General features: G+C 32.0%; 1 protein-coding gene across 1 annotated transcript in view; it reads left to right on the plus strand.

Annotated features, from left to right (window-relative positions):
• Positions 1-12,358, plus strand: part of LOC117180249 (putative odorant receptor 71a) — a 38,544-nt gene extending 26,186 nt beyond the window's left edge. Inside the window, exons 4-9 of the mRNA XM_033372644.1 lie at positions 2,675-2,936; positions 4,862-4,993; positions 10,988-11,078; positions 11,752-11,888; positions 12,001-12,133; positions 12,266-12,358. Coding sequence (XP_033228535.1) covers positions 2,675-2,936; positions 4,862-4,993; positions 10,988-11,078; positions 11,752-11,888; positions 12,001-12,133; positions 12,266-12,319 — 809 coding nt within the window. The 3' untranslated portion in view covers positions 12,320-12,358. The remainder of the gene's footprint in view (positions 1-2,674; positions 2,937-4,861; positions 4,994-10,987; positions 11,079-11,751; positions 11,889-12,000; positions 12,134-12,265) is intronic.
• The last annotated feature ends 67 nt before the right edge of the window (positions 12,359-12,425 follow it).

Genomic DNA, 12,425 nt, shown 5'->3' on the forward strand with positions numbered 1-12,425 from the left:
GTTAATATATTTCTATAACAACTAAATTTTTTTTCTAATCTGAAGATAGTACAATTATACATAATCTGTCGAAAATAATAAACTTTCCAACTTAGCAATTTTACCCAAATTTCTGATTTACGAGAACAATTTACATAAAGTAACTAAATGTGTAACTCTTCTAACTAAACGTTTTACCTAATCCAAGCGTACATTTTCTTTGAGTTTAATATATTCTCTTTTCACTCGTTCGCCTCAAGAATTTTTTTCCGTGTAGTTTTCTGATTATTGGGGTATATTAGGGGCTGTGCGGGGAAGCTGAGGGCGGGTTAGAAATAAGTTACTAGTATGGCTTTATTTCGTAGACACTCCTTTTTAGTACCTAAAAGGTTTGGCACGTTTTGATGAAACCCTGGAACATCTGTTCAATTTTTCGAAAATTCAAAATTCCCCCATGTTAATTAAATGAGATTTTTAAGTGCCCGATGGCACGTCTTAATAAAGGAATTTAAAAAAAAAAATAATTTACGGATCTGTTTTCTTTGGAAATGAACACTTGGGGGGGGGGGGGGGGGGGGGGGGGGGGGGGGGGGTCTTGACCTGTACCTTGAAAAACTGTTTTTGGGCCACCCTAATATATATGTCACACTTCAATCTTTATTCTTATAACAGTAATTTAACTTCAAAAATTAAATAAATTTAATTGTCTTTTGTACAGCTGTTTCACTTCAATAGTTGAATGCAATATGTCAATTTTACGAAAACCTAGAAATAATTTACTATTTCATGATATTTTTTAATATCGACAACAGCTATTGACTGCTTTAGTCATTATGAATTGATTTATTCAACTTGTTACGATATTTATGATTTTATATTGAAACATTTGTATTATATCTACTCTTTGATCGAATTTACGATATTCTAAAACTAACAAATCTTTTCTATACTTTATAGTTGTGTTCCACTTTCATAGCTTTTTCACCTATTTACCGTAAAATAATATATATTCCATTTAGTTATTATTCATCATTCAATCCCTAAAGCAAACATTTGTAGTAAACACACAATTTTAAATTATGTATATTTAACTGTTTTCAATCTTTCTCTTGTACGAAAGATGGATATTCAACAGTGCTCTCACGAACTTCAAGCTTGCGGGAAGTTAGTTATAATTCTACTTTTCTAATAGTTTTAAGGTTCTTACTGATTACGAGTATTAGACGGCCTAATTTTCGATATTTGCATATTTTCTTAATTTTTATTGTATAGAAGTTACAATATTTCCTCCTAAAAACATTAAGAGCCGAGTTAAAGCTTATAGTAGGATAAGGAAAAGAAAATCTTGAGGCAAAAAAAAGCTTGAGAGTTGAGATACGAAAAAAAGGTTCAGGTAGTATTCGCCGGATTGGCAGGCGGTAGTAAAAATCCGGCAAGAACTACTGCTGCCGGATTAATTCGGCCACCGGAATAGTCGGGAGCCAAAGTGACAGTAACATGTTCGGCAATGAGTTCGATAGTAGGCCGAACCTTGAGTGGTAGCCAGATTGCCGAGAATCCCGAGATTTTCATTATTCTGAAATCTTATTCAGAAATTTTACGAAATTCCAATCACTTAAAAATATATATTGTTGAAACGATTAAAAATAATTTTCAACTTAAAAATATTTCAATAAAATTAAAACAAAATGTAGATTTATGAAGATTTCGAACAATGAATTTAGAAAATTTAAAACAATTTTCAAAGTTTTCAATATAATACAGAAATTGTCTCAAGATTGCTCAGAGAATTTAAAATAATTTATTATATTTAAGAGATTTTAAAAGATTTTAAAAGATTTTTAAAATTATTAAAAAAGTATCGTAAGGGTTTAAAGCAATGTTTTGCAATTAAAACAATTTCTGAAGGTTTATAAAGCACCTTGAAATGCAAACATCTAGTAGTCCTAAATTTCTTTTCAACTGAATTAAATTCTTTCTAAAATTTTGTACAATTCTGTAGAACAAAAAAACTTTCTTCACAATTTTGTAGATACTTTTTCGACTTATCTAAGCTCTTTTTCGTTCGTAACTCCTTGAAATCAAGCATATTTAGCAGATATAAGGTTGTTTGGTGTTTTTAACTATTTTAAATTAAAAGTGGGAGGAAGAAATAGCGTACTTAGCAGAAGGAAAACTGTGGGTTCCAGCGATGCAATTTTTTAAATGAAAAATATAATTTTTTTCTTATTTTCAATTGCGTGGTGCGCTTATAGGGCGTAAAGTTTCATGACGGCTCGAGAGTGGAGTGCGCATGTACGAATGTCACTGGGCTGAAAGCAACCCCATTACGCTTGCTTCATGTGTAACGAATGGCGCGTTTTTAAGGAGGGCTGGAAAAAAGAATATTTTAGTCTTTTCACCAAGAATCGCAAGAAAGTTATATTTATATAGCCTAAAAAACAAATAAACTTAAAAATTAATGTGTTTTTCGAAATTTTTATTTTGTATTAAAAATCGTTCTTCCCCTCAAATTGTAATTTCGTTAACATTTTTTTCTTTCTTGACTAAAAAATCTGTTCTGGTTGAAAATCATTTTCTCAATAAAATAAAGAAATTTCCGAATCAAGATTTTACAAAATCTAAAGAAAGTATTTCATGAGGGACCCTAATTCATAATTACAGATAGATAACATAAAACTTTATTATTTTATAGTTTATATGTACTTCACACTGGCTTTATATTTACTTACTGGTTACACACCTCAGCTTCTCAATATTATCAAGCCTTTAAATGAGACAAGATTGAGAAAAAGGCCTTATAAATCAAACTATTTTGTTGATGAAGATAAATATTACTATCATATTACGCTTCATGAACAGATAACTATTTTATTAAATGTAACAACATTAGTAACTACTGATACAATATATGTAGTGTACACTGAACATGTTTGCGGAATGTTCGCAATTCTTCGGTGAGAAATTCTAATCAATAAAAAAATACTACTTGCTATATTTTTTTTTTAGGTAATCCATGAGTCGTCTTCATACATGCTTTAGGAAGAAATCGTACGTAAACACTGGGAGACTTTTTGTCAGAATTAATAAAAAAAATGAGTTAGAATTTAGCATAATATCGTTCCATAACAGAGAAAACCGAGAATTTATCATACTTATTCGTATTACAGTACCGAAGTTTAATATTATCATACGAGTATTTCAAACACGAAGACGACAAAGTAGTATTCTAAATACGAAATATTATGAATTTCCATTTGAAGAATTAACACTATGAAAAAGTGATATTCTTTTTACTGAGTTTTCGAGAAATAATTTGAATAAGAAAAATAGTGAGTATCATAATCTCAAAAACGTATTTTAGGAAATGATATTGTCAACATGAAGTTGATAGAAACCTGAGACGCATATCAAACTATGAAATCATTATTCTCGATTTTTCATATAGTTTCGTTTGAGAATGCTCCTCGGTTGTTTCCGCCATTTTCCGATCGAGCGGAAAGGTTATGATTCACAAAAGTTTAAATAAAAGTTAAGTATTTCTATTTTCAATTAATTTATTTACTATGGAATATAAAACATTCAGAATTTATTTTCAGAAAATTTATACACTAAGGTATTAAGATTTAATTCAATGAGTACAATTTATAAAATAATACATCTGAATGCACTCAAGTTTATTATACTAAGTTACTGAGATATCAAGTTAGAGAATGTTATTCATACAAGAATATTATCAGTTCCGTTAAATAAATGTATTTTAGAAAAAATCAATTCAATCATTGAAAGTGATAAAATGTTGAACCTATCTATTAACAAAATGTCTGAAGTAGCAAGCCACTCATACTGCCCTGAGTTGTCAAGAGACATCGCTTAGATAAGATTTTTGCCAAATATTGCATAATGTAAGTTAGCCGTGGGGTTCAGTTGTCAGAGAAGGCGTTAGTGCTTTAGGTGAGTTAGGTTCGAGTCCTAGCCGCAGCCGTTCCGATTTTTCATAGCGATTAAGCGTGCGATTATGTATGTAGTGAATAAATTAAGTTTATAATAATGAAAATAATAATTGTACGCGTGTTTCCGTATTTAATTGTATTTAATCTGTGTATTCTGTTCCTCCTTATGAAGCCTAAGTCTTTTGATGGATTTTGTTATTTTTCATATAGTCATTTGAGATTCTCGTATGCTTTGTATATGCTATATTAATTTTTTATACGCAAACCCTGCTTTCCCTTTTTTGAAACGATATTATACTAAATTCTCATTCATTTTTATCATTTATTCTATCAAAATTCTCTCAGTGTACATTCTGACCTACGTGCATCCCCAGTGGTGATGGCAAGCAATCCCATACCACAAGCGCACTGTTACCCCTCTCCTATATTTTCCTTACTTGGAAAACTCTTTATTCGTGAATTAATGCATGCGATAAATCATTAATAACCTCAATTTGAAAAGAACACCTTATTTATGAACAATTAATATGGCCTTTGAACTTTCAAATCAGAAATATAATAACATTATTATAAGTCAACCAAACAATACACTCGCACCTGGATTTAAGTGCAATGAGCGGATACCCGCACTCATAGATTGCGTAATGTTAGGAAACGGTTTACACAGCCCTGACTGTTTACGTTTGGACGTCCTAGATATATCTTCAAGGCCAATTCCTAAAGAAAAACAAACTTCATTTTTCATTTCCATTTTACCAGCTGAGTGCCATTTACTTCATAGATATAGGTTTTGCCGAGTAAGGTAAAGACCAGAGGGTTAGAAGTGCACTGGTAGTAGGGGAATATCTGTCGTCCCACGGAGGTCCACAAGGGTTAGACTGTGTCCTGAAATGCCTCTTTTTTGTTCATAATAATTTATAAATTCACAGGTATCGACTTGAGAATATCTTAAAGGACAAAAATAGTAATTCCGAAATGTCAGTTCGTCGTTCTCTTCAGGACGATGAAAGTCTCACAAAAGAAATTTTGGGATGTATATCGCTACATCGAAGAAATATCGAGTTAGTATTTGATAACCATGCACTAAATAATAATTGAAATAATAAATAATTATATACTACTGTCGAGAATAGTCTATACGCCTGTTTTTTGAACTGTTGCTGAAGTGCTTTAATGTTTGTAATAATAAAATAAAGATGTTCTAAACAGAATTTCTAATTAAAAATAAGTAACATTTTCAGAAGTTCTTGAGTTTATTTTAAAGGGAAGTATTCATCAGTCAGAAGAAGCATTTTTCTGAAATAAGGTAAATATCCCAGTTTGGGCGGGTGACCCAGTTTGGGCGAATGCTCAGATACTATAGCTAAATCCGTGGAAATCTCAAAGGTAATTACACTAGCAATAGTCTAAACACACTTTAGAATGGATGAAATATATTTTTGATATCCGTTTTATAGTCATTTTATTATGTATTCGTATTGTTTGAATGTTCTATAGTCACGAGTCTCGCAATCTGTGTATGATCGAGCGTAACATTTCTCTCGGCTTGTTAGTTCGGGAGCTGACACAAGGTGTTTTTTTTTGTCACAAAAGTGTTGAAAGATTGTGTACAGCGAGTGTTTAATTGAAAAGTGAGTAATAATCATAAGTTTTTCGAATGGGCTTATCCATATAATTCAAAATTAATGAATAATTCTGGCATTACCTACCTCCTCAATACGGGCGGAAAACAACGGTTGGAGGAATTTGTGCAAATGTTTACAAACAATAAGGTTACATAAAAATTATGCATTTTTTAGGTAAAAAGCACACTATTTCAATTCTTAAATCTTTCTGCTGACTTGAGGCCTGTTTTTTCATGGATTTGTATTGAATAATTGGTAAAAAAACTGCGGGAAACGATTAAAGCGACAATGACACAGCCATTTTTAATATGCAAGCAATAAATATATATATATATATATATATATATTTTAAATGACGTGATTGATTATGCTCAAAAATTTTCACTTTAAAGACTTAAAATTTCAGATTACAACTTATATTAGGTATCAGTACTTATCAATGACGATATCTCGCCGCTGTAGGAAATCTAGCATGGCGTGCCTCGCCTAAACTGGGTCACAGAAAAAATTCATCTGCCCAAATGGTTTCATCGGAACAGCATGAAGTATTCTTTATTTTTCAGTAAAAGTTGTTTGTTTATATCGATGAGCAGACGAAATAATGATGAAAAAATGTTCAAACTGTGCGATATGAGAAACTTTTCTCGTTTCATAAGATTTAAAATATGTTTACAAGCAAAATACGACGCACAAATCCTTACATTCACTCAAATTGGGACATTTACCTTACGATAATATTTCTCTGAGTCTAATTGGAATGTAAAATTAATACCGAAATCTTACCACACATTAAAATTCGCTCTCTTTTTTCGTGTAGGCAACGAACTAATTGCCTTTATCACACCAGGACGACGACTCCCCCACTCTACAAGGCTCTCTCTTCAGCTTGCAAATCACATCAAATATATCACGATACATGCATATCTTACAATTATGATTATTAGAAATTTTAAAAATGGTGACGCATTTTATAAAGAATTTTTTGACGTTTTCTTTAAAGCACTATCGCATTAAAAATAATATTGATTGAGATTTTAATCACATCAGGCGCAGGATTTGGAATGCTCTATTTCCCTCTCGTCCTCAAAACTCGGCGAATGTCAAAAACAAAACAAAAACAAACACAAAAGAATCAACAATAATGACTCTTATACCTTCTCCTTATAAAAATCCCAGGAGAATGTGTCGAGCGAATGAAAAATAATAAGACATTTCACAAGAAATACAAAAAATATATATAAGAAATCAAATCTGTTGGCCCTCGACCGAGCCTCGTTTTTTCGTGGATATTTTCTTCAAGAGAGGAAGAGCTTTTTACAACTAAATGAGAACAAAAACAACACACAGTAATTCGCAGGTGGCACCTGCAACATTACAACTCCTCCAACCTTAGAAGAAACCCTAGGGGTTTTTCCCTCTGATACCAGACGAGTGCAACCCAGGCGGTAGGCGCCTAATTCCATACCTCTTTTCCAAAATCAAAATTTAAAAACTAAAATCCACCCACTACATAGCAGAACCTCACACTCCCATGTTCAAATCATTAGTAGCCAAATAAAAATAACATGCTGATCTTGATGTAGTACACAAACAAAAACTAATCATATTAAGTACACGTGATAAGCGCCGAGTGCCCTTCCATTATCATTAGTTAAGTTATAGACTAGAGATCAGCGCATCGCCATGATGTGGAAAGGACCGTGAAAACGCTTACTAAGCCTAGCCGATATTTTCCTCTCCGTTGAGGACAACATCTTCCAACGCTTCAAAACCCGATCTGCTACTCGGTATTTAAAATCAAGTAGGAATTGGTTCTAATAGCGATTTTTTTCATAAGCCTCTTCTAAATAAAACGTCACTAGAGCTCGCAATTCTCTTAGGCACTCCATACGCTCTATCCACTTTTCTCTATCAGGATAGGGAATATTATTGGGGCTTTCTTTCTCTTTTTGGAGGTATATTTTCGGCCGCAACTTCCTCTCATAATTGAAAACACTAAAATAATTTTAGAAGCAGTATTTACTGCAGTATTATAGGCCTAATTAAATTCATGGAGATGAATATTCGATTCATGCTACTTTGAGTCATCGAATGACTGAATCATAGCCTTTAATACTTGATTCTTTTTTTTTTGTCAGGTTCGCTTAAAGGTAGTTTACTAGGCTGGTAGAGTAACGGATAGGATAAAATCTGATCAATTCAGTTATAATTTTAGTGACGAATTCTGTCCTGTTATCGGTGTACATAAGTAAATTTTTGGCGTTAGTTGCGCGTAAGGCTTTAAACTCGATCCACTTAGTGAAGTAGTCGTGAAAGACAATGACGCAACAATTAATTACCTGCTTTACTACGAGTGTAAGGTCCCATGCAGTTCATAGACCCTAATGTCCATGCTTGATTCGCCACTGTTTTCCCCAGTAGTCCAGGATAAGTTTGCTGTAAAACTTTCGTGCGCTGGCAAATATCACACACTTTCACTTGGATAACTATATATAAAAAAATTACATGAAAATAATAAGAGACGACCGTCCTAGCATATGTGTTTTCTATACATAAATACCCTGCCGGAGGTGCATCATGTACTTCTGTCAATAATTACCGCTTGTCAAACTGAAGAGCTAATTTCCACGCTTATTTATCTTTGATAATAGGGTCGATTAGGGATTTTTCTCTGACCTCAAATAATTTTGCCTCTAAAACTTTTACCCATGATACCTTCTAGGGAAATTTTATACATCCTTAACGCGATTGCAATACCACGGATAGTCTATAACTTTAGCTCCAAAGATCTCGGCAACTTCTTCGACCTCATACATCCGTGAGAGTGCATCAGGTACATGGTGTAGAGTACCTTTTACGGTTTACTCTATTGAACCGGTATTCTAGCAAATCCAACGACCAAGGCACCAAACGATAAGTCAGGTAATCTAAATTATTCAGCCGTCGTAAATTGCTTTGGCATCTGCTAATATGCGGCTTGCGAAGCCAGTCACTCTTTCTTTCCCCTAAATCATTTGTGTCAGGACCGCGCCTAAACACAAACTGCTTGCCTCAGTTTGTAAAACAAAAGGAGAGTTTAAAATTCGAACATGATAAAATCGGGACCGAGGAGCGTTTCTTTTTAATAGCCTGCAACGCCGTTTCTTGTTCCTTCGCCTACTTCAAAGGCTTATTTTTCTGCGATAGGCTAGTAAGGCCTTTAAAAGTGAAAAAATTTTTTTATAAAGCGTTGATACAAGCTAGCCATACCTAAGAATCTTTTAAGCTTCCTAATATTGCATGGCGTAGGGTAATTAAGAACGGGTGATATCCGCTGCGCATCAGGTTGCAAATCCTTTTCGTTAACTCGATATCCTAAGTACCGTACCTCTCATCAGAAAAATATGCTCCTCTCGCGACTAATGCAATAAACTTGTCCATTAATAGTCGGAAGATGGCAGGTGTTGTGCTCAAACCAAAAGGCATGCGTTTATATTGAAATAAGCCACGCCCTGGATGCGAGAATGCCGTCACTGCTCAAATATTTTCTTCTGAAGGGATTTGATGATAAGTGAAGCTTAAGTAAGTCGTTGACCGTAACTTACCCGAAATATTTTCCAAAAACGGAAGTGGATACGCATCGCCGTAGAGACTTCATTGACCTTTCTATCATCAATATACACATCACGACTGGACTAAACCGTTTTAAGTTGGATTGCTCGATAAAATCTTCCGCTAATAGTTTATCCACCTCATCATACATTGCCCCCGATACAACAAGAGAAACCTCATAACGTTTCTGCTTGATTGGGGAATGTCCATAAACATCAATTTTATGTTTAACGTCTCCTGTTCTCTGAACTCGTCTTCGCCCATAGAAATTGAATTACGATACCCATAATGAACGATATGTTCCTCACCGGGAGGCCTAGCTAAATACCACGCGTTTGTATACCCATTTTGGATCAGACAATCTCTACGCATAAAATTCCAACCAATAATTTAATGTGGTGATAACGCAGCCATTACGCAAAAAGTTTTTTAGCAGGAACTTTGAAAAAGCACGTGAAGCGAACTATCTTATTTGATACAAGTGAATATAATTTTCTCTTTATCAAAACGCAGGCTTAAGAAACACTCTACTTAAATAGAACCATAATATTAGCAACTCAGAAAGTCGGGAACAAATAAAACGAAGTCCTTTTAAAGATAATTGAATACTGGTGTACTTGGTCCTAGGCTATTTAAAAAATGTTAACGAATTTTTTATAAGCTTAGTCAAAATCTTCCAAAGTGTTAATACTTATAACTTAGTCAAAAAAAGTCGACTCATCGGTGAAATGCGGGTCATCTGCATTCCTTGCAAATCCACATATGTATTTTGTTTCGAAGCTATTCTGTGACTTCAGCATGGCCCGATTTGAGATGAATTCGGTCAATCTTAGAAAAACTACGATTTATTTAAAAAATTACTACGCAGAATTTTCTTACAAAAAAGCCCAAGATTTTCAAAAATGCTGTTTATTTCTAGAGTTATTCCAATTTTTTCAAAACATCGAAATTTGTCGTTTTTTTGCAGTATATATTTTTAATTATTAAATATTCGTTGTTATTATTCGTCATTATATCAATAATTTATTAATATTATAAAAATTAAGACGCTTCAGCAACGGCTTAGATAAATATTCATGTAGATAATTTCCGACGGTGACAGTGTGGCAAATAAAGTTTGTGTGGAAAAATCATTTGTTAGCCTACACTATTCATTTGATTTTGAATTTTTTTTAATTAAAAGTTTTTATATTTTGAAGAGTTTCGGGTTTTGAATTTTTCATAAAAAAATTAGGTTATTTTTTTATTTAGCAAACAATTTTAATTGTTTTACCTATACAAAAGTACCATTTTTTTGAAAGATTTTCAGATTTATGAATGGACATCTAATATTCGTACAACAATAATCAATTATTTATTAAATATTAATTAACAAATTTAGAGTTTGACTATTTTTAAGCGAATAAGATTTTTTTACAAAATCAACTAAGAATGTTTTTCTGGCGAGTCTTTGCTAGAATACTTTTCAAATTGAAAACAATTTTTCATTATTTGAAAAATATTAATTGTTAAAATCACTCAAAATTCTTGTGAACTTACAAATTATTGTAGCAAATAGTCTTCAGAAAGACATTAATGTCTCATAACTTTTAACAAAATTATTCCAACGCCCTGAACATTATTTCTGGATGGTTAAAAAGTTAACCAAATTTTGTATGAGAAATTTTAATAAGCTTATCTTTGTAATAATCAAAAAGCTTTCATTTAAAAAATTCAAAATTGAATGAATAGTGTGGGCTAAAAATTTATTTGCCCACAGAAACATTTTCTTTGTCACTGTGGAGGTCGTGAACGTTAGTAGCAATGTATGCAAATTCTTAATTTTATTTATTATAAAAGATTCACAAAAAAGCTTGACGCGGCTTTCTCAGCATCTTTGTTTGTTCAAGTTGGACTCAGTATGATTTTACTAAGTATAACCGGATACGTGGTAATTAAATTTCGTTTATACTGAAAATCCTTAAAATAAATTAGATTCTTAAATATATAAAATGGAAGATTAAAAAATGAAATATCCTATTGTATTTAGATTACTTTAATTGATTTTTTTCTACATAAGCAAACTTCTTTAAGCATAAATAAATCATATATTTTTAGATTTAACTGTTGCAAAGCGAAATGAAAAAGTTGAAATTATTCGAAGCATTACTGTGGTAAAAAGTATCAATATTAGGAAAATTTATGAAATTTTCCCACGGGCTAAACTTTTATGTTGAATTTTGTTCAGTTACATTTTTTATTAGCAAATGAAGATTTAAAATTAAAAATAAATACAAGTATGTATGAAAATCTTGGAAATTTTTCTTTAATATATGCAAAAAATATTTAGTTAATCGCACTTCTGTCTTAAATGTAGATATGTCAAAACTGAAAGCTCGTTGATAGTTTAAACCGAAAAAAAAACATAAAAATCATTTCCAATCTTTTATTGCTGTTTAATATTAAAACTTGTGCCTATAAACAATTTATCGCAACTTTTTGTCCCATAGGGAAAATTTTATGAATTTCCAAAATATTTCATTTACAAAACGAAATTTTCTATTCTTCCGGCGGTTAAACAAGTTCCTATTCTTTGAATAATCACGCCACTTCCTTCTTTATAGACTATTTTAAAATTAGGGGTACTAGATGAATTTCTGCAATTCTGTCCGTACGTAGTAATGCAAATTGTTTTCATTTTCTACCTCTGCCTGCCCGGTCAAAAAATAATAGACGCCAGTGAAAATATTGTCAACTCGCTGTAAGAAATTATGCTTTTCGAATTTTTACTTTAACTTTTTAGAAAAATTCTGCATGCTCTTTGAAAAATGTGCAAGTCTATGATCATGTTTATAAAAATTTCTTGATTTCAGTTATAATTCGCAGTGGTACCGGATGCCATTCAAAACCCAAAAACTTTTTATATTGTTAATGGTTAGAAGTTCTCGTCCATGTTGTTTTCAAGCAGGCGGTGTTTTTGTACTCTCATTGCAAACATTCAGCTTGGCAAGTAAATTATGAAATGTTGTATTTACCTTACTTTTTAATATAGATTTTATTGCTTAATAAAATTAATTTATTGAAGGAAATATACGATAATAATTATTTGTTAATTAAAATAAATTTATCATTTTTCAGTGCATCCAGAGAGCATTCTCCTTCTTCACAGTTTTATTAAAAATGAAAGAATAAAGGCAATGAACTATATGTGCGACCAGTTAAATCATTATATACAAATAAAGAAAATAATGAAATAAAAAAGTATATTATTTTGTAACACAGACATAATTTCTGTTCA

Source organism: Belonocnema kinseyi, chromosome 9 (assembly GCF_010883055.1).
Source record: "Belonocnema kinseyi isolate 2016_QV_RU_SX_M_011 chromosome 9, B_treatae_v1, whole genome shotgun sequence".
NCBI lineage: Eukaryota > Metazoa > Arthropoda > Insecta > Hymenoptera > Cynipidae > Belonocnema > Belonocnema kinseyi.